The 22,622-nt window shown below is 44.4% G+C and overlaps 1 protein-coding gene across 7 annotated transcripts in view; it reads right to left on the reverse strand.

The window, feature by feature from the left end:
* The window catches only part of ADGRF5 (adhesion G protein-coupled receptor F5), a 100,744-nt gene that overhangs the window by 18,726 nt on the left and 59,396 nt on the right, over nt 1–22,622 (reverse strand). For 5 of the 7 annotated variants that reach the window (XM_006931787.5, XM_023254046.2, XM_006931786.5 and 2 more), the window contains exons 4-11: nt 17,663–17,836; nt 15,518–15,694; nt 15,264–15,373; nt 13,969–14,027; nt 12,999–13,141; nt 8,390–8,611; nt 7,237–7,440; nt 1,591–1,761 (exon numbers count right to left, since the gene is read on the reverse strand). In XM_006931787.5, the coding sequence (XP_006931849.3) occupies nt 1,591–1,761; nt 7,237–7,440; nt 8,390–8,611; nt 12,999–13,141; nt 13,969–14,027; nt 15,264–15,373; nt 15,518–15,694; nt 17,663–17,836 (1,260 nt within the window). The remainder of the gene's footprint in view (nt 1–1,590; nt 1,762–7,236; nt 7,441–8,389; nt 8,612–12,998; nt 13,142–13,968; nt 14,028–15,263; nt 15,374–15,517; nt 15,695–17,662; nt 17,837–22,622) is intronic. The other 2 variants (XM_006931788.5, XM_003986219.6) reach the window with 1 other exon arrangement.

Genomic DNA, 22,622 nt, shown 5'->3' on the forward strand with positions numbered 1-22,622 from the left:
GGGCTCCCCATTGTGCCCTTTAGAAGCTGGGATCCCAACGTTCAGATACAGTCCCTCAGTTCCATAAGCATGGATTGCTGTGTCCCTCCCCCTGCCCTCATTGGCTGTAGGGATCTCGGGTAGAGATGCCTTTCTACAGTTTGGCGGTTTCTGAGAGTGGAAAGGTAGGAACCATGGATCCACGGAACCATGAATCTGTTCCTCTTGATTCTCAGGTGAGCTCCAAACTACCGGACCAGTGGTTTTCCGCGAAGTCTAAATACGTTTCTAAGACAGCCTGAACCCCACATAATCAATACAACTCAGAGTCAGAACTGGAAGTGTATAACTGCTCCCACTACAGACAATTGCAAATCATTGCTCAAAAGACCCCCGAACTCATCCATGGCAGTAATGTTTTTCAGATAAACATAGTCTTGATCTCTGTAAAAATGCTAAGTCATAAGAGCAGAAAATGTGAATGAGACTAATAAGTATTGTTCATATGAACCTTTGTCCAAATTGTTCAAAGGGGTCTGATGATTGACCTAAGTAGTTTTTCGGTTTTTGTGTGTGTGTGTGTGTGTGTGTGTGTGTGTGTGTGTGTGTTTTGTGAGATGGGTGGAAAAACAAGTTTGACCACCCCTTTTTTTGCAGATAGGGGTGAAGTTATCATGTTTTATTATGGGGAGAAGAAATGACACTTTTAAGAGGCCTGACTCAGTCAAAAGGCTAAAAACGACTCACGACAACTATAAAATAACCACAAAGTATCAGACTTTTAAAGCTTTCTGCAGCATCCTCTCTAGAACAGGTGGAGTGGGAGAGAAGGATGCCAGAGCAGGTGAAGGGTGGTAGGCAGTGAGCCAGGCTACTGGAAGGGAGGGAGGATAGGATTATGGGGGGAAAGGGGAAAATTAGGGGCGCTACCCTCATTAGAAATTCAGGGATTAAACAGAACTAATCCACGCCTGAAACTGTATTTCCCAGTTCACTTTCTGCTTTATCAGCACGATGCAGGCCTTGGCCTTCCCTGCAGCCATGTCTTCACAGCCCCATCCTCCTTTCTTTTAAAGACTCCCTCTGAATTTAGTTTTTATTTTTTTTAAATATAGCTTATTGTCAAGTTAGCTAACATACGGTGTATACAGTGTGCTCTTGGTTTCGGGAGGAGATTCCCATGACTCATCACTTACATACGACACCCAGTGCTCATCCCAACAAGGTGCCCTCCCCAACGCCCATCACCCATTTTCCCTTCTCCCCATACCCGCCCCCCCCATCAACCCTCAGTTTGTTCTCTGTATTTAAGAATCTCTTATGGTTTGCCTCCCTCCCTCTCTGTTTGAAACTGTTTTTTCCCCTTCCCTTCCCTTCCCCCATGGTCTTTGTTAAGTTTCGCAAGTTTCACGTAAGAGTGGAAACATGACTTCGTCTGCATTTCAGTGGTAGACAGGGAAATCCTCTTCTGTCTCCCGTTAGTGATTTACCCCAACCACACCCCCACTACCAGGGGAGGCCCTGCTTGATTGCTCCTTGGGATATTCCCCTGGGATTCATGGCCCTTGGCTTGAGGGGCAAAGCCAAAGATCCCAGTGAAGGAGTCCTTACCCACAGAGGTGAACGTCACTTCTATGCTCTTACTGCCTCTGGCTCCGTGCTCGCTGACGAACTCACACACATAGGTGACCCTCATGCCACCCAGGCTGCTTGGACACTGTCTCCCGTCGGCCTTGAGGGTGTATCTGCTGCAGCCAGAATCTGTGTCTGTTTCAGGGTTTCCTGCAACGACACAAGCATTTTGTTTGTTGGTTTGTTTGTTTGTTTTGCTATCATCGCTGGGTGACTATTTGATTTAGGAGCAAAGAGGCCAAATCAGTGCCGAGGAGTTATTATTTAAGTCAGCTTTCTTCTTTTTGGAGAAGGAGAATTGTTACGGTGGTGACCACTTACAAGCAGGGTAGTGTTGAGAAAGTCACTAGACTGCTCTGGGCAGAGAGAGAGAAGCAAGGTGTTTGGATATGATTTCAACGGCAAGGAAAAAAGATGTCAGATTATTTAGACTATTATTATTGAAAGGAGAAAGAAGCCTGGAGCCTGTGATATTTGTCTCATTGGAGAAATGTTTCATCATGACGTGTACCCTCTTACGAGTCTGTATGTTTCCGTGGAAGTTGCAACTTCATGCTTTCTCAGGTTACCAGCTGTTTCCCCTTCAAAATACCTCCTCTGCCTGAGGCACTTGGGTGGCTCAGTTGGTTAAGCGTCTGACTTCAGCTCAGGTCACGATCTCATGGTTTGTGGGTTCGAGCCCTGTGTCCAGCTGACAGGTCGGAACCTGCTTCGGATTCCGTGTCTCCTCTCTCTGTCCCTCCCTGGTTTGCACTCTCTTTCTCTCTCTCTCTCTCTCTCAAATATAAATAAGCATTAAAAAAAATACCTCCTCTTTCACATTTTCCTTTCCGTTCCCAAGTTGCCATCCCCGCCATCTTTACTTCCTGTTAACGACTCTCTAACTCCCTCCCTCCTTCCATCCCTCTCCTCCAACCCTGCCTACCACCACATCCTCATCAGGCTTCTTCAAATACTGTCCAATCTTCCAACAACCAAGGAAAATGATAAGCTTTCTGATAAGCTCCAGCATAAATGCATCTTTTCCAGCCTTGGTTGGATGACCACTGATGTTCGAAATACTCTGATTAATACATAACCAGCTTTCATCCCCAGTCCCCCAAATGTTCCGAACTCCAAACCGATCTCCATCTTCCCCCACTTGATTGGATGAGCTCCAAGCTCAGAGGCACAAGCTCAGAGGCTCTAAGGCTCACCTCTCCACTTGGCCCTTGAAAACCCACCTCTCCCAACTCTCCCAGGACCCCATTCTATCCTTTATCTTTTTCCCCTCCCTTGTGACTTGAATTTTCCCTCCTGTTCTTTCACATCAGCCATCAGATCTATGCAAGCCCACGATTCCTACCTATTTTAGATTCTATATGTGGATGGCTCCCGACTCTGTAAGAGAAACGCTCTTGTTGGAAACGTTAGAAACAGATTCCCAAGCATTGATTTCACATCTTAGGTACCTCCAACTCAACATGTTCAGTTAAGAGCTGACCTTTCTTCTCCTGGACAAAACCTGCACGTATTCTGTTTCTTCTCTTGCTATTGGCAGCTCCTAGAATTAAAGGTCTTAAAAGCATTTCCTCACATTCTACTCCCACTCACTTGTAAACATCTTCTGGCTTATTCCTCTGAAATATCTCAGCTGTCTTACATACTCCAAACATCCACAAGGTTTTGTAAAAATGGGTAGCATCATCACTATTTAACAGATGAAAGTGTGATCAGTGAGGCGACCCGACTTGCCCGGCGTCAGGAAGAGGGCACGCGGCAGAGACGGGATTGCAGCTTTCTGGGAGTAGGTTATGATCGTCCTGGAGAGCACGGGTCATAAGGAGGATTTTTTCAGGACAGACGACTTGGCTCAAGTTCTCCCTGTTTCTTGTACTCAATTCTGTGGGCATTCCCACAAGCAGAGGAATCACGATTGAAAATCGGATTTGAGGGGCTCAGTCGGTTAAGCGTCCGACTTCGGCTCAGGTCATGATCTCACGGTTTGTGAGTTTGAGCTCCACGTCGGGCTCTGTGCTGACAGCTCGGAGCCCGGAGCCTGCTTTGGACTCTGTGTCTCCCTCTCTCTCTCTGCCCCTCTCCTGCTCACGCTCTGTCTCTGTCTCAAAAATAAATTTAAAAAACATGAAAAAAATAAAATAAAATAAAATAAAATAAAATAAAATAAAAATAAATAAAATAAAATAGATAAGATAAATAAATAAAATATTTATAAAATAAATAAAATAAAATAAAATAAAATAAAATAAAAATAAATAAAATAAAATAAAATAAAATAAAATAAAATAATAAAATCGGATTTGTCCATGGCATCCGTGGGAACACATAGAGAAACACAGAGGAGGAGAAAGAGTAGTTGGTGAGATGGGGCATCCCTTGCTACTCTTGGGGAGACACGGGGCAGCACACAGAAAGCCTCCGTTTCTCGTGTGCAAAATGAGGAACTAGGCTAAAGACACAGTCCTCACTCCCCTATGCCCAACAAAAGTTCCTGCAAAATTCAAGAAAATATGCCACTGCCTGGATCCCAAACCCAGAGATCCTGACACGATTGCTCTAGGGTAGAGCCCTGACAGCTGGTCTTTTTCATAGACACCTGGGGTGACCCCGCGTGCAGAGGAACAGAGAGCACAGCCACCCATGATGCTGTCTGCTACTTCCAGCTACTTCCAGCTACTTCTCTACATAGGTCTTGCCTCAGACCCTGAAGCCAGCCTACCTCCAGTGGCACGTCATGAAGGGACTCCAAAGCCACAAGACTGATTTCTACTCAGTAAAGAAAAACAACCAGTCTCCCTTCTTTCTCTCTCACTGATGCCCTGTTTGGGTGCGAAAACAAAACAACACAAACAAAACACACAACCCCAAGTAAAATCCATTTGGGGCAGCACACAAGCACACAGATTAATACATGCTTAAACATTTCAGCAGAGCAATCAGAAGAAAAGACACAAGAAAGGGGACTGTGGAGTTTAAAGCTGTTCCCTCTAACGTCATCCAACGTCCGTCAGCCAAGAGGGAGCTGGCACCCTCTTATAAAGATTCAGTTTTTTTCTGAATACTCCACATGGTGATGGGCCACTGGATGCGGTAGGCAGGGCCATGAAGAAGTTTATGAACTCACTTGGGAACGGCTGTAACTTGTGAGCCAGGAGGGAATTAAGGCTCCCATTTTTTTTTTTAATGTTCATTTATTTTTGCGAGACGGAGAGACAGAGTGCGAGCAGGGGAGGGGCAGAGACAGAGGGAGACACAGAATCGGAAGGGGGGGCTCCAGGCTCCGAGCTGTCAGCACAGAGTCCGACGCGGGGCTCGAACTCACAAGCGGCGAGATCATGAATGAGCCGAGGTTGGACGCTCAACCGACTGAGCCACCCATGCGCCCCATGGCTCCATTATTTTTTATCATCACACCAAATAAGAGCCACAGGGAGGCTACCAAGTCTGTTGCTCGTCACCTCCCCCAGCCTGTCAATCCGTTTCCATGCAGGCCATACAGGCAGACTAGACGCTGCACTAATAATAGTAACTGTGAGTACCTTTACTATTACCAGCGGCAGGAGCAGTATTGATGCTCTTACCTCTGTACCGTTACCATTTATATCATCAGTTGCTTCCTGATGAGTTGAAAAGCTCCAAAAAGCCCTCCGCGTTCTACGAAGACCCCCTTCTTAACGCTAGAAATTCTACCAGGCTGATCACTGTCTTGCTGTCTTATCCCTTGGGTTTTGAAAATGAAATGCACCTGTTTCTGACGTGAGGCAGTACTTTCAGTCCCACCTGCGTTCCAGTGAATTATTTTGCTTGACTGTTTCCTACTGACCTTGACAGATGGGTGCTGATGACCTCGTGGAATTTGGAGAGAGAGAGAGAGAGAGAGAGAGAGAGAGAGGGAGAACTTCCGGAGCGGGGCACGGGGAGGAAGGCAAGGTGCTGAAGGCAGAGGCTAAGTTCATCAGAGAACAGACGGTACAGGTCCCCAGGTGGCCAGCCCCGTGGCAGGAAAGCCATTGTTCTGCAGTCGGACCGGCACTGGGTATCAGGAATGTCTGAAGCAGTGGCGGCCACAGAGAGGTCCCTGTGCATCTGTACTACAGGCTTCCTGGCTCCTCTGCCAGAGGGCAAGGTTTTTCACCTCTCAGAGTTGAAAGCTTATGAAGTCAGTACCAAGGGAACTTTGCAAGGTCTTTCTCCCATCTGGCAATTCCTCCAGGGTGCCTGCCTACACCTCCTCTTCCTGAAAAATCAAGGAAGTGACTAAACGTATCATGTGTCAACATTTTCAGCAGTTACCAGATGCCTTTCCCATTCTTGGGAGTATTTAAAGTGAAATACAAATGGGGCAGGTGAAATGTGCTTTGCAAATAGATGTGCTCAGGAAAAGGTGCATGGAAATTCATCATCGTTTTGTCTTTTTTTTTATAACTTAATATCGTCTGGTAGCAGAGGCTTTGTAAAATAGAGCCTTGCCACACTGATGGGTAAAACCACATTTTACTTTAATGATTTTTTTTAGTTTAAAAAGGAACACATAAAACTGTCATTTCTTAAGGGAAGGACTGGATCTTGTTACATGAAGTTTCTAGACAAAAAGCAATCTTCTGCTTCAGAACAAACTCTGCCAGATCAGCCGACTCCAGCACTGGCTCATCAGGCATGGGAAAAATAGTTTTGCCAAGGTAAACACTGGTCTTGTGAAATCAGACCTGAGGTGAATCTTTTCCTTCTTTCTTTCTTTCTTCCTTCCTTCCTTTCTCTTTCTTTCTTTCTTTCTTTCTTTCTTTCTTTCTTTCTTTCCTTTTTCTTTCTTTCTTTCTTCTTTTTCTTTTCTTTCTTTCTTTCTTTCTTTCTTTCTTTCTTTCTTTCTTTCTTTCTTTCTTTCCTATTGTGACAAACTTGAATAAGTCATTGTAGACCTCAATTTCCTTATTTGCAAATTGGAGGCAAAAAAAAGCCAGCGTCAAGTGTGTGATCAAGGTTAAATACGATTAAAAGTGGTAACAGATTTTCAAAACTGGTTAATCATAAAGTGTTATACAAAACAGGGTCTGTGTAGGGGATCAGAAATTGACGTGCAACAATTGAGAGAAAAGTGGGATCAGAAATTGACATGGAACAATTGAGAGACACACAGGTCTACACAGAGAGATTTTAAAAAGAGAGAGAGAGAGAGAGAGAGAGAATTAGGTAATACTGAAGGATCTGAATACAGAGGTGGAGGCATGAGAAGGACAGACACCAGGAGAAGAGACACAGAAAAGAGAAATTCCAAGTCAGGCTCCAAAGCAAAGCCAGTGACCTCATCCTTAGGTCTTTGCTGAAGATGAAGAGGAGAAAAAGGTGGGGCAAACTTTTGTACAAGTGGGAGATACTATGGTCCAAAGTCATCAGGTCTTCTCTGCCAGGATCTTGTCTACAACCCAAGCATGACAGTTATATGCATATATTTTTGGAATGTTCTAGAATAGCGAAGCTGGAGCTGGCATCAAGCCTAGTACTTTTTCACAGTGTGAAGTTTGGGAAAAAACAGCCGTCTGACATTTCCTCTTCCACCCGGTGCCTCTCCCATTTTTACTTGGCCAAGAGGCAAAAATGTATATGCACAAGGGCATCTAACATCCTTACCTGGAATGTTTATTTTCCCCTGCTGCTTCCATTCTACCGTGCTCCAATTCACGTTAATCTCGCTGCAGCAGTTCAAAGATACAGGATTGTTATCACACGTCACCTTCATTTCTTCAGTTGCCAAAATTCGGATGGGTGTAACATCCATTTTTTTTCTGGACTCATATTCAAAAATATCTAATGTCAGCTTGCAAATATATTCACCTGCATAGAATATACAAATGCATTTTTTATGGCCATGTATATGTATTTCCTTAGAAGAATGATAGCCTCGTCTCGTGTGTCATGACAGTATTTCGCCAAACATCGTTTGCAAAAGCATCCAAGGCTTGCTCTAAACAACCCTGAAGACACATTCAGGAAGCGCAGAAAGTCAATGCAGATCATTTCTGATGCCGCAAGTTAAATGAGTAGAGAGATGCTCTAAGGAAGGAGCAGAAATCTCAGTCTTTGCTGGTAAGAAAAAAAATGTGTGGGGATGGAAGAGGTAGCAAGGAGAGTTAGAAGACTGTGGATGATTTGGGCGTTCTATTTAACTCTGCGGCAAAATCAGAATCAATAAAGATGAACAGGACCCCTGGGTCTGCAACCCAACTTCTCAGTCAGCGAAAAAGAGGTGCCCGCCCCCACTGCCCCATTCACATCTGGGTTACAACGGGGTTATTAAATTCTAGAATGTCAGGTTTCAGACGTCTGCTTCTGTTGTTTTGGGGGACGGAGAGATTACAACAGAATGCAAGAAAACTGGGCAGGGGGTGATGGAGGGCGATGGTCCTGATGAGGGTGGTGGTTTCACAGGTCTATACATATGTCAAAACTTGTTAAACTGTTAAACTGTACAAGTTTTGAGTATGTACAGCTTATTGTATGTCTCAACAAAGCTCTTTAAAAGTTTTTGAAAATTAAAAACAAAAGTCAGCTTTTCCTCTCACTTTCTAACTCATAAGCCCTTGGTAAATGTGGAAGCCTGTTTTTGTCTCCAATGCTATCTATATTCGCTCACGCATGTGCCATGGGATTCATTTTCAATTTTGAAAAGTTGAGCCTGGTGACTTCTTTCCAGAGAGGAAAACACCAAATACACCTTCCACGGCTTGTTTCTTTATGAGTTTTTTGTTCCTTTCCCTGCACCAGTTATTGGATGAAATCCCACCTGCGTCCCCCTGAGTGATGTTGTAAATAGTGAGGCGCGATATCGAGGTCATGTTGTTGAGCACGAAGGTGTAGACCGAGAATCTGCTGTTGTTCTGGAGGTCGGAGTGCCTTTCGACGTGGTGCCAGGACACGTTCGAGGACAAAACTTCAGTTTCACACATCAGAGTGACCGTGTCCCCTTCAAAAATGATTTCTGGCACGATGGTGAACTTAGTTTCATCTGGAAACCCAAAGAAAAGGTAGTAAGATGCCAAGGCCAACGAATGTAATTCACGCTACCCACCGGACGCCCCCACCACATGGGTCCGTGGTGCTTTCTGGAATGAGGCAACACATCCTCCTCATTCCATGCCCGGATAGCTGGTGTCTGAGGCCCAGAGGCTTACCAGCTGCCAGATACCGGGGACATGGCTTCCAGTTTGGAATCTTTGCACAATGGTAGTAATGGAAATGGTAGTAAGAACCCTCAATGGTAGTAACGGGAATTTCAAAGCTCTTTTCAAAAAAAAAAAAAAAAAAAAAAAAAAAAGCTCTTTTCAATATTTCAAAGAGTCTGGTGGAAAATTGCTCGTTTGCTGCTAAAAAAGCCACCCCAGCTAATTTAAACATCGAGCTTCTTTGCTACTGACTCAATAATATCAACAGCTTCCTGCTGATAACAAATACCCCACACCACCAAATGCTCTGTCCTATGTCTTTGATGAATTACAAACAGGGAAAAAATAATTTCTTGCAATAATCTGTTAAGATTTTTTTTTTTCAACGTTTTTATTTTATTTTTGGGACAGAGAGAGACAGAGCATGAACGGGGGAGGGGCAGAGAGAGAGGGAGACACAGAATCAGAAACAGGCTCCAGGCTCTGAGCCATCAGCCCAGAGCCTGACGCGGGGCTCAAACTCACGGACCGCAAGATCGTGACCTGGCTGAAGTCGGACGCTTAACCGACTGCGCCACCCAGGCACCCCGATTTTTTTTTTAAAGACTCAATACCCACAGGCCCGTAAGAAGGAGAGCTTGTTAGACATACGGGTCCAGATTTGAATTTTGGTTCTGTGCCACACATAGCTGTGTGGCCCTAGGGAATTTACTAAGCGTCTCTGAGCCGCAGCTCCCTTGTCTGGGAAACAGTAGCAGCAAGAGATATCATGGGAGGTGATCTGGGGGAATGGTACCTATTACTGTTTTCACAGTAAAATTCTGGAGAACGATGGCATGAAGTCATTTTACGGGTAGAAATAAAACACAACATTTACTATTTTTGTGCGTGTGTTTTATGGCTGTCCTTTGCTCACACAACATGCAGTTTATGCCCTGTAAGCCGTGTTTCTTATTCTATGTCCTTCATGAATTCCACGTGTTGAGGGAATCAGAGGGGCTGGATAAAGAAGCTGTATGAGGCCTCTTTTACACGGGCGTCAGGCTCAGGCCAGACCCTTTCCATATTGTAAACATGGGACCAAAACACCGTAAAATTAATTTGGGGAGCTATGATGTTCCAGTCAAAATATCAAGGTATCTAAATATTTCTTATCTCTTTTTTTAGGCTCCTGAATTAAATAAGATTTTAAAATATCACATTTAACTGTTAAGAAGCCAGGCCTTCTGTGAATATTTAATGTAGTTGACAGATTCTGAAGTCATACAAACTTATGTTACTTACTATGTGTTCTTGAGCACATTATTTACCCTCTCTCAGCTTCCATTTCCTTGCCTATAAAATGGAGATAATAGTATCTATCTCACAGGATATATGAAGACAAAATATGTGTAACCCTCTGGGCTTAACACAGGAAAGACACAATAACCATGTCTCTCTTCATTATCATTGTCGCCAATAATAATGATTAGTAAGACTGCCATTAGAATGTGGTTATGTGGAATTGACCATAAATCTATCGGCAGTGATTAAAGGAGCATTCTGGTTAAGTGACCCTGCTAATTAACCAAACATTAATTATATTGATTGATTAATATAATAGAATAGAATTTAATATTAATTATAATATTTAATTTAATTTAATTTATTTATTTAATTTATTTATTTAATTTATTTAATTAATTTATTTAATTTATTAATTTATTTAATTAATTTATTAATTTAATTTAATTTATTTAATATTAATTATATTGATTGATTAATATACCACCAAATAAATGGAAATGTTCTGAACATTGCCCTGTGCCCTTTGCAGTTCATAAAGGTTTAAAATAAGTTCCTGATACTCATTCGTTCGGCTCTTTTTCTTTCTGGTTCTGTTCGTCTCCTCTGCCTCCAAATATAGCTATGAGTTAAAAACAAACACCCAGTCACTTGACCTTCTGGATATTTATATTCTAGGTAAATCCCACCAACACTATGGAAAGCAGGATGATGTCTGAGCTCTCCCGTGGAATTGCACATGACATAAGTTCGTGTTTCTTGGTCTGAGTCCGTGCACATCCCAGGATCATCCTGGATGTAAACCCTCTGTGGAAGCAGGGTCAAGTGCCGTTCACAATGGCTTCATTGCTCTTTGGAAGAATAAGGCACAAACTCCAAAGTGCCTTTGTGAACTGCATTGTCAACACCATGTTTCTGGACCGGCAGTCAGCCACCAACCAGTAAAACTCGTTTAAGCGGCTAACCTCAACACAATTGAAATTTGGAGGAGAGAGTAATCATAACCAAAGCTTACCTCTGCGAGAGGCCGATATTGTCCTCGGCCCTCAGAACCATAAATACAGGGACTTGTTCAAGGCAAAACCTGTGTGGGTTGGGGGGGTGGTGTTGGGGGTCAGGCAGGGGTGGCACGGCTGGCTGCCTTCCATGGGAGTCTGAATTTTAGGCCACTCACTCCTCTTCCTTCAGTTTTCCAGTTTTCACCTGTGTCGTTGCCGCCTTATTTATTCCAATTGTCATTTTTCTTTTCTCCTTGCTTCGGTTGCAGCACTTTCTTACCACTGTGCATATCTCTTTTAACATTTTGTTTTTGAAAATGACCTGGCATCTAAAACTACCGGAGAATGTAAAGACGAGCAGTGTAAATCTGTCGTGGGGACGGCCTAACCCCTGTGCCCTGTCTCCCAGAGGCGCCCGCAACTGACCTTTCAGAGTCCTCCCCGAATGGACCCAGCCTGGTTCTGAAGAGGCATAGACTTTATTCTGGAACCACGTACCAGAATTATCTAGAACATCTGCCTCCAAATTCCTGCCTGCCGAATCTCTGCCCAGCTGGCTCTCTCCTTTCTATTTCCCAAGTGACAATAGGTCCACCCACCTGGTAACACACCAGAACACAACTCTGTACCCATTTGTAAAATGGGGGAAAGCATCTGAAAATCCCAGGGTTTTCACCACTGCTCTATGGGATCCAAAGCAGAGGTTCTCAAACTTTCCCACACGTTAGAATCACTTGAAGGGCTTGTGGAAACACAGATCGCCCTGGTTGGTTGCGGTGGCCCTAGGAATTTGTATTTCTAACAAGTTCCAGGGGATGCTGACGCTGCTGGTTTGGGGGGGGGGGCATACTTTAAGAACTACTTCTTTATTTTTATTTTTTTAATTTTTTTTTCAACGTTTATTTATTTTTGGGACAGAGAGAGACAGAGCATGAATGGGGGAGGGGCAGAGAGAGAGGGAGACACAGAATCGGAAACAGGCTCCAGGCTCTGAGCCATCAGCCCAGAGCCCGACGCGGGGCTCGAACTCACGGACCGCGAGATCGTGACCTGGCTGATGTCGGACGCTTAACCGACTGCGCCACCCAGGCGCCCCAAGAACTACTTCTTTAAAATAACAGTAGCAATTGTTTAATATCAATGCATTTCATGAATGTCCCAACCCCACTCTAATGTTAGTTTTTGGATGTTTTGGGACTTTTTTTTTTTTTTTGAGAGCAAGAGAGAGAGTGGGGAGGAGCAGAGAGAGAGAAAGAGAGGGGGGGGGGGAGAGAATCCCAAGCAGGCTCCATGCTTTCAGGGCTCTGTCCTGATCACATGAACCATGAGATCATAACCTGAGCCTAAATCAAGAGTTGGCTGCTTAACCGACTGAGCCACGCAGGCGCCCGGATGATGTGGGACTTCCGATTATGTGTTTGTTTTTTTTTATTTTTAATTTTTTTTTTACCATTTATTTATTTTTGAGAGACAGAGCATGAGTAGGGGAGGGGCAGAGAGAGAGAGGGAGAGACAGCATCTCAAGCGGGCTCTGGGCTCCGAGCTGTCAGCACAGAGCCCGACACGGGGCTCGAACTCACAGACCGTGAGATCATGACCTGAGCCGAAGTGGGACGCTCAAATGACTGAGCCACCCCGGCGCCCCCAGACTTCTGACTAAAAATGAAACGAAACAAAACAAAGCCCTCCATCGACCCGGATGGCTCTGGGACCCTCCTGCAAAATCTCTCCCCACTGCAACCCCTTTCCCAACTGCAGTGACATTAGCCTGGTTGGCAGGATCTGTAATGGTGCCTCAGACGGGAAGCCTCTGTGCCAGGAACCAGACAGCCTGTCCCCATGGAGGACACTGTAATGTAATTTCCTGGTTTTAAGCATAATGATAAATACCATTGCTATAGCTAAATAGAATCCATATATAGGAAAAACGTGGAGATGTCCTACTTACTGCTAGTAACTACTTGAAAGGAATTGTAGTCCATTTTGTAGGTCTGATTAAGGTTCCGCATTACTTGATCATTTGCTTTACGCATCAATTCTGGTGATGGTGTTGTAGTCTTGACCTCGTATGTCACAACCACACTTCCGGGCCTGGATGGAGACCACTCAGTTCAGTAAGGCAGTAACAGACCTGGAAGAATCTAGATTCCTATGGCTTATTTACATGGGAAAACAAAATGGCAAGCACAGCCTGGGTACTTTTTATCTTCAAAGGTTCACTCAAATCAACCCGGTTTCAGGCTCTAGCTGAAAGCCTGCGACAAAGGCTTGCACACTCAAATGTCTGCAGACAGGTAACATAAGTGAGCAAAACGGCTGGACGGGAATGAGTGAAGTGAATCACACAAGTTGGTCATAGGGTCACAGCCACAGTGCAGAGACTGTTGTCACACAGCCATGCTGGCCCGAGGTTACCAGATATGCTGAATGTCAGCTGAAGCAGCATCCCGAATGTTTCTGTGAACATTCTTCGTTGTTAAAATTGGCATCTAACTTTTTGAAACACTGTGCATACCTCCTTAGGGCTGCCGTGGAGCCCAACTCCAGGCGGAGCCATTTACACAGCAGCGTGCAACTCTGTGCCCGTGGCTGGCTGGACAACTTTTCTTGAATAAAGGCATCATGCATGACATTCTTTCACTTTTATATTTTGGAACTCCCTAGTCTGTGGACTTATCCCTTATCTGTTTGCAAAACCCCTGCAGGCACAGAATAAACACAAGTCTTGGGCTCATTTTCCATTTAAGCAGGTGTATCTGTGAGGAGCGAGTTTCTGTTCTCAGTATTGCCTCCCTCTTTGCATTGTCTCCACCTCTACCAAACTGCTCTAGATGATGCCCCTCTAACGGGTTGTTTCTTCTTCACTAACGTAGTGGTCTCTGCCGTTGGGCAGGAATGACCCGATTACAGCTTCTTACCTGAACCCTGTCACAGTCACCAATTTGAAGCCTGGTAAAATACTGTAACCTTTCCAGAACTGGAAAACAAAGAAAGACAAGTGTCATGTATCAAGGTCCAGTGAGAGATAAGTCAAAAGGTTGAAAGCAGAGTAAAAGGCACATATTTTTTCTTATCATCCCAGGTAAAACTTTCTCCTGTATATTTTGTTAAGGCTAACGCTGACAGAACTTTGAAGAAGTAATTCCTCTTGACCTATGTCAGCCTGGGTTCTCCAAGAAGCAAACACCAGATTTAATGTGCCAAAAATTTCGCTCAGGGAAATGCCTGGCAGAGAAAATGGGGAGGTTTCTCTGAACACCCATCCCAGGGAATTCATTTTGATTCAAGTCACATTTACGAGTAGATGCAACATGCAAAGCACTGTGGGTGCAGAGCACCGTGCCAGGAAGCTGGGTTGGTAGGATCCAAAGATGAATATGCAACTCTCTCTTCCCTCAAAAGCATATAATTGAGGGCGCAGCGTGTGCGGAAGGTTCTCACGCTGTGTAGCGCTATCACATGCCAGATATGCACATCGAATGTCCAAGAGCCCTTCGGCGCTTCAGCATGGCACCCACAGAAAACGAAACCTCATTCATGTGGTTTCCAAGGGTAAGCTGAGGCTGCTCCTGGCCTGAGGCAGGGGCTTGGCTGCCCAGAGAGTTAAGGGAAGTCATTATCTCAGCCCCCCTGTAATAATTTGTACCACACCAACTGGGACGCTCTATCGCAAATGAGTTCACTCAAGCAAAGCCTTTAGGTTCAGATGAATTAATCCAGTGTAAATCACTTAGAGTAATGTCTGGCACTCAGTTAATACTCCGGGAATATTCTCTATTTTTATTTGAGTAAATCGAAATCTGTCTTAAGTGAGAATGCCTCATGACCTTTAATGCGGAATGATTTAAAATCACGGTGCCAGCCTTGGGCTGATCTACCCAAAAGACGTTAGGGCTTCATCCGTGAAGTGTGGGAAGACAAATAGAAATGCGCTTCTAGACCTGAATTGGATTCAGTGGGTTGATGACACCAAGTCTTCTCTGAATCAATTCTACCCTGGGTGGAAGTTCCACCTATAGGTCGAGATGATGTAAAATCATCCCCTGCGCACTGTTGGATTTGAACACTCCGTAATTCATCATCCCAGATATCTAGGAATATTTTTGATGCCCATATTCATAAACTCTGACAGAATTTATCCTTGGTGAATGCAACAGATTCAGTCCAGCCCAAAGAACTTGTTGGCTAAGACGTTCTTGGGGTCAAAACCTACCGCTGTTTCCAAGTCAGTCTTGTAGGACCTATAGAGAGCAGAGGAAGAGTTCTTGAGGTCTTGCTGAAAGCCCACATTGAGTCGGACTGACATTCTCAGGGTAACATCTGCTGAAAGAATCACAGGGCAGTATTTCAAAATCTCATGTTAGTGTTTGAATACACACAGGACCGAGAAACATTTGCCTGAGTTGATATCGGTCACTCAACAAACAAACAAACAAACAAACAAACACTTAATCAACAGTTACTTACCTCCCTGGAGCTGGCAAAAAGGTCCCTTGGGAGGTAGTCCTTTAAGGCAACTGCAACGATGTCCTGCAGGGAAGCCATCATGCTCTTGACAAGTGAGAGTGTGGAGACACCTTTCTTGAGGCCACCTATAGCCTGTCTCACACGAGCACCAGATTTCATTTCCGGTAGGTCTGCAGACTATCAACAACCAGAACAGTGAGGAGAGAGAAGGTGCTCGCCACCTTTACATGTATAGACTGTAACTATTTATACTCTGTAGAAAATTCTAACTTGACTCCACATTGCCCTTTGGGAAGTTCAACAGTACTACGTGAGATTCATGTGATTCCCGTACACATCATCACGCTATTAGGTGTGGCCGTCTGAAGGATGACTGCTCTGACTGTTACAGCGGATGCCTACAATAATAATGTGATAGACAGATTTCTGGGCACAAAGTGTATGGTAGCCAGCTTCCAAGGCAGCCCCTGACCACCCCTGTTTCTGACTATTAACACCGTTTTGTCACTCACTCTCATGTTGCCCTAGACTTAGTCTGTGTGACCAACAGAATATGGCAGAAGTGATGATATATCACTCGTGAGATTAGGATATAAGACGCTGTGGCTTCCTTCGGTGATGTCTGTCTCTCACCACTTGCTCCGGGGGGGAAGCCAGCTGCCATTGCATGAGGACATGTCATGGAGAGGCCAACATGGTGAGAAGCAAGTCTCCAGTCAACAGCTAGTGAGGAGCTGAGTCCTGCCAACAACCATGTGAGTGGGCTTCAGAGAGGATTTTCTAGCTGCAGTGGAGCCTTCGGAGAACTGCTACTCTGCCTGAAGCTTGACTGCACCCTCATAAGAGACCCTGAGCCAAGGTCACCCAGCTAAGCTCCTTCTGAATTCTTAGCACTCAGAAGCTGTATGGTACGATAAATGTTTGTTGTTTTAGGATGCTAAGTTTTGGGGTAATTTGTTAAACAGCAAATACAGAGTACAAATAAAATTGTGCCTGTTACATTTCTAGTCACACGTAAACAAACCAAATACTTTCTAATCCCCCTGGGGACATTGGAAAATGCTCTGAAAACAGAGGGCTTTGAATTTATTTCTAAAACTCGATCGAAGTCATGTCATGGGGAGCTGTCTATTCTAAGAGTGACTACCCAAAGGAAAGTCATCAGATCACTGCTCCTGAAATAGGAGAGGCACCCAAGCTCTAGTGAATCTGTGGACACTGATGCAGTCCTTTGTGGAAGGACTTTGTGGGAAGGGCATCCAGAGGGAGCTAGGAAGCAGCCATTTTGGGTTCAGCTAGCATATATTAAGAATAAAAAATTGGATTGGGGTGCTTGGTGGCTCAGTTGGTGACCTGGGTGGCTCCACCGAGTGTGGAGCCTGCTTAAGACTCTCTCTCTCTCCCTCTCTGCCTCTCTCTCCCATTCACATGCTCTCTCTCTCTCTCTCTCTCAAAATCAAAGGAACAAACATTGGAATGCATAGACTGATGCTGATGAACTATTTGAAATATAATTCAAAAAATTCTTGAAAGACAAGAATTTTATTCTTGCCTCCATTTTAGAATCATGAAACCCCAAATCTGCTAGTGTTTGCAAGGCAATACCTTTGTTTGGGACAAGGAGGACTCCCATATCATAGCTTCCCAGGTGATGGTGCCTGAGAAATAGGACAGCTCGCATGACCTCAAAAGGGAGGCAGCGACCAGAAAATCCCGTCGCACGGCCTTAGAGTTTCTGTATTATGTCTTGCTTCCAAATCCAGGTGTGTACCTGGTTCCCAGGGAACTTGCTCCTTATTAATACCTGAACCAGTCCTTGCCGGACCCACTGACTACCCAGACGGATGGGACCAAGTAGCCTGTTGTGAAGGACCTGGAAGTCTCTTGGGACCAATTTGTGACAACCAATACACAAACCACCAAGCAAACATTTGGCTCCCGTTTTGAGATAAGGCACTGGCTATGGAGTCTGCCAAGAGGGGCTGCATTCTGGAAGGCCGTGAAGTCATAAAATCACACATCAGGCCTTTTTGAGTCACGTCACTTGCCTGCGAATTGCAATTTGCTGTGACAGTAAGGAGCTCGGACAGCTTCTCTCCTGATATTCCCAACCCTCCATTCTATAGCAACGGGCCTTTGACTCACCTGTGGTCACCTCAATGCTTAAAATGGTGGTGGTGGCTTGGTCAGTGCTGTTCCCTTGAATTGGGAAACTGAGGCTGTTCAAGTAAGTTTTGATAGGCTCCAGGAAGGAGGCGTTTTCAAAACTGATCTCAACATCAACAGTGTACTCTTCAGCCGCACCTCTGCTTGAGGCAACTGAAAGGAAAACATAGGAACCTGTGAGAATTCACCACGGGGGGGGGGGGGGGGTTGGCGGGCAGAGAGGGAGCATGGCGGACAGTTCCACATTTAAAGGCAATTACAGGACTATGTGGATGCTGGCACATCAGCCTTGCCCCTTTCATGGTGCTCCCTGTCTATGACGTTACCATTTAAAGAAAGAAGGCAACTGATCTTTCTGGTCTAAGTGTAGTGGCCTCTGGCCATTTGAGAGATTCACAGGCTAAGCTCAGGACCTGTCTAGAACAGAAGCAGGGAGATCTAGCAGGGGGCCTTGGCAACATCCAGACAATAAAGCCACGGTCCTGACTCAGAGAAATGAGTCAGGGTGTTTCCAACACCATTCAACTGACATGTGTATATTTTGAGATCTGAACTACGCATGGCTTGAAGGCCTCCAGGAAGAGTCATCCTGTTAATTTCCTTTGCCCTTAGCCTACACGCATAGCATGGGTTCTTAGTTCTCGCTGTGTACCTCTGGTGTCCTGAACATGATGGGTACTCAACAAAAGTAAAATTTGCCCAGGAGAATGTAAAATCAGAGAGATCTCCAGCTCTTCATCGCCCTTCCAAATGGTCTCCAGGCTGTTTCTGTGTCTGGCATCCTAGATGCATTTGGTCCAACACATACCCACCCACCAGCAAGCCAGACAATATATAAACTGGAATGTCCTTTCATAATTTCCTGTATTACAGCATGTCTGGTTCACTAGTTGTAAGCTTCTCAAGGGCAGGAACTATTTCTTTCACTTCGCATGGCTTGACTCCATCTGGCATGGAGCTCACCCCATAATAAACATGTGCCCAATTAGCTCTTATTAAAATTGTGACCCTCTAAGAGAGCCACACATTCACCTCCCCATCACTGCCCGAATCTTTGGCTCATTCTTGGCTGAAATACGTAAGAGGAGCAGAAGCCAAGGACGAGTTTCATAGCTAATGATGAACCTTCAAAGATTAGGAGACATTTTTACACAGATGCGTTGAGAAGACAAATTGTGGCTTATTTGATCTTGTCAGTCAAAGAAGGAAAAGGTTAGAGAATACTTGCAAAAGTATTACTTGAAAATTTAAGTCAAATCTGATGTATATTTTGCATGATGTATATTTTGCCAAAAAAATCAATTCTATGTTTTCTAAAAGGGCAAAAATTTTTCCCATAATATTGCCAGGTTTGTTTAAAACTTCCCAAGGAATATTGATGTGAAGGACTAAAAATGAGTTAAGTTCATTGTGGGAAACTCCAGTAAATAAGTTTTTATTACAGAAAGCTGTAATATTTGTAAACTGATAGTTATAAACTATGCCTTGGAAGGTTGATTTTAGAATCACTCACTAAATTCTATTCCTAAAACCAATGCTACACTACATGTAACTAATTTGAATTTACACAAAATCTGGGAAGAAAATAGGCAAACAAACAAACAAACAAACAAGAAGAAGTTGGGTTTTACTCATCAACCTTGTTGAGAAGTATTTCATTTTGGCATCCGTCCTGCAACTTGCTGTAATTAACTCAAACTGTGAAAAAAGTCTTTGTCTATCTCTCAAAATTAAGACTGCATCTTAAGGTATATTTCCTCCTTATAAAAATGTATTTACAAGCAGAGCAAAAAGGCTTTTAAAACCCGACGCAGAGTCACAGGCTGTCATGATACCACAGAGATGCCTAAAATTTCCTGTTTTCTTTCTGATTCTCTGATGGTGCTGTGATGAAAACAGGCTTCCTGGAAGAATTGTTAACCTTAATCTGTGTGAGCCTAACTCTAGACACGGTGGGTTGCCCACAGGGAACATTTGAGAGGAGGGCGGCTGCATAATATTTATAAAGTCTGCCTTGGAGCATATTCTTTTTCCTGAAAAGCAATGCAATGTTTATACCCTCCAGCGCATTCCTAGCTCCAGGATTCTCTTTGTCCGTAGGCAGTCTATCTCCTCCCTTGAATGTAAACAGGATATCCTAGACGGTAGGGTTTTTTAGCAGAGTGAAGTCAATAACAATCCCACATCCCCCACTTCCTCATCTGCATCGTTGCACCCCAGGGTCTGACCCCCACCATAGCCTCAATGCCTGCCGGCTCACCATTCCTCCCGCTCATCCCTGAGCCCACCTCTCTGTGCCCTTTCCAGACACAGTTGCAGAACAAGCGAATGCCTGGAAAGCACATGGTGATTCATCAATGGCATCATTCCCCACTGAAACCAAGGTGGTCCTTCCAGTGAGATCTTGCAGGGAACTGAGCCACAAGCTTAAAATATAAAGAGGAAAGTTCCTATGGTTTTAGCAAATTCTCTTCCATGGGATTCGTGCAACTGTAATTAAAGCACTAGCCTCTAAGTTCCTCTCCGCTCATCTGCTTTTTATGTTCTTCAACAACTTCTAAAGGAGTTTCAGAACTCCTGAGTGCCACTTCTCCCTAGAGGCTGATAAAGATGGGGACCTCTACTAGAGAAGGAAATGCCGTCAGCATGGAAATAGTTCTTTAAAACAAGCTCAACAGCCCAATAGTAACTCAAAAAGCTAGGGGCTTGCCCTTGGAAGTCGTCTATTCCAGTGGTCTGCACTTGACTGATGATTATGTATCTAGGGAATTCAACACACATGAATACTTTGGAGTCTCAACCCAGGTGAGTCAAAGTAAAATCTTCATGGATTAGGTCCAGAAATGTGTGTGTGTGTGTGTGTGTGTGTGTGTGTGTGTGTGTGTGTTTCAATTCCCACTGGTGATTCTGGATCAGGCAGGTTTAGGATTTAATGTTCTAATCCAAGTGAGGAAACCAAGAAGGTAATCCTGGAGAGCCAATATTAGCGCCTAAACTTGTTTTTTTTACGTGTGTGTGTTTTGTTGTTTGTTTGTCTTTGTTTTGTTTTTGCTTTTGCTTTGTTTGTTGTTATTGTTGTTGTTGTTTTCAGACACCCCCTGCTTCTGGTCCTATGGAGACAGTCAGGTGGCCTCCAAGTGCATTTATGCACGTCTTTCTTCAGTCATACCAGATGGATCAAAAGTGATCATAACAAAAGTAACAATAATAATAGCAGCTGCCATTTATTCATTGGCCAGCAGGGTCTGAGGTCATGAGGAGAGTATGCATATACCCATTTTGCAGATGATAAAACTGAGGCTTGATGGGTTAAAGCCACATAAATAGCAAATGTTAAAGCTGGGATTTGAAACCATATTTTCTTGACTCCAAAGTTCATTTTACTTTTTTTCCCTTAAATTTTTTATTTAATTTTGAGAGAGAGAGAGAGAGAGAGAGGGAGAGAACATGAGTGGGGGAGGGGCAGGGAGAGAGACAGAGGATCTGAAGCGGGCTAAGCACTGACAGCAGAGAGCCTGTTGTGGGGCTGAAACTCACAAACTGTGAGATCATGACCTGAGCTGAAGTCAGACGCTCAACCCACTAAGTCATCCAGGCGCCCCAAAGTCTATTTTTAATTTTTAAAAAAATTTTTTATGTTTATTTATTTTTGAGAGGGAGAGAGACAAGAGTGCAAGGAGGGGAGGGTCAGAGACAGAGGGAGACAGAATTTGCAGCAGGCTCCAGTCTCCAAGCTGTCAGCACGGAGCCCGATGCACGGTTGAACTCATGGACCACGAGCTGAAGTCTGACAGTTAACTGACTGAGCCACCCAGGCACCCCAAGTCCATTTTCTTTTAACCACTCCTTGTCACAACTCTAATGGAAGAAGATAATGAAAGTGACCACTTTGTAAACCCTAATGTACTCTAAAAGACAAAGAAGGCATTATTATGAAATGTGTCTTTAGAACTAGTGTGCAATTCTCAAAGTGAATTTCAAAACAAAAGCATATCCAAGAGCAAAATTATTAATAATAAATGGAAGAATTATCTAAAACATTGTTCTATTTGTTTCAGCATCATAAGTGTCTTAGAAATCCACACTGAGGAAAAACACACTGTGACCCCTCATTGACACTCATGGATTTTGATCTTAAGTCTAGCTAGGTTTATTCATTTGTGCCCTAGTTTCTTGACTTATCGATTCATAAGTAACTTTACTGTTGGCTGAGCGCCTACTTCCCAGGCACGACGCTAGGTGCTGGGGACCTGGCGTAAATAAGAGAGGCAAAGCTCTACCTACTTCCATGGATCTCCTGCACCCGTGCGGGAGGTAAAAGTAGGCTGAAACTTCAGTGTCAGGCAGTTCTGGAGGGCATGGAGCTACTAAAGCAGGGTCAAAAAACAGTGGCAGGCAGAGTGAGGGCAGAGTGGTATTTTAACCATCTAGAATGGTTAGAAAAGACCTTTCTAAAGCCATAAACATTGAGCAAAGATGCAAGTGAAAGGAGGAGATTGCCATGTGCATATTCGGGGCCTCTTTCTCCAGGAAGAGAAAATCAGGACCGAAGCCCCGAGAGTGATTTCCGTGGCCTGCCTGAGGAACAGAAGATGCCCTCGGGATCTGGGTCATTCCTGCCCCTGTATGGCCCTGGGGGAGTGTCTGATTTGATGTGCAGGTGTCATTGTGACCCACAGGTGGGTGGGACCAGAGGCACACTGTAGTCACAGCCCTGAGGCAGACCCACAGTTTGGGATGGAAATGCCAACTCCTGCTTGCCTCGCCTCTCCCAAATCTGAGGACTTTGGAGCTGGCGAGAGTGATGTTCCTTGATCTGCCCCAGGCTACAAGGGGGCTCAGGAGGAACAGGGGATGGTTTTCCCACCTCTGTGTCATTGTGTGTCCTTTTAGAGGCCCTTAAGTTCTTCTCTGCTGCCTCTGGACCATCTGATTCCAG

The sequence above is a fragment of the Felis catus genome, chromosome B2 (genome assembly GCF_018350175.1).
Source record: "Felis catus isolate Fca126 chromosome B2, F.catus_Fca126_mat1.0, whole genome shotgun sequence".
In the NCBI taxonomy this organism is placed as follows: Eukaryota; Metazoa; Chordata; class Mammalia; order Carnivora; family Felidae; genus Felis; species Felis catus.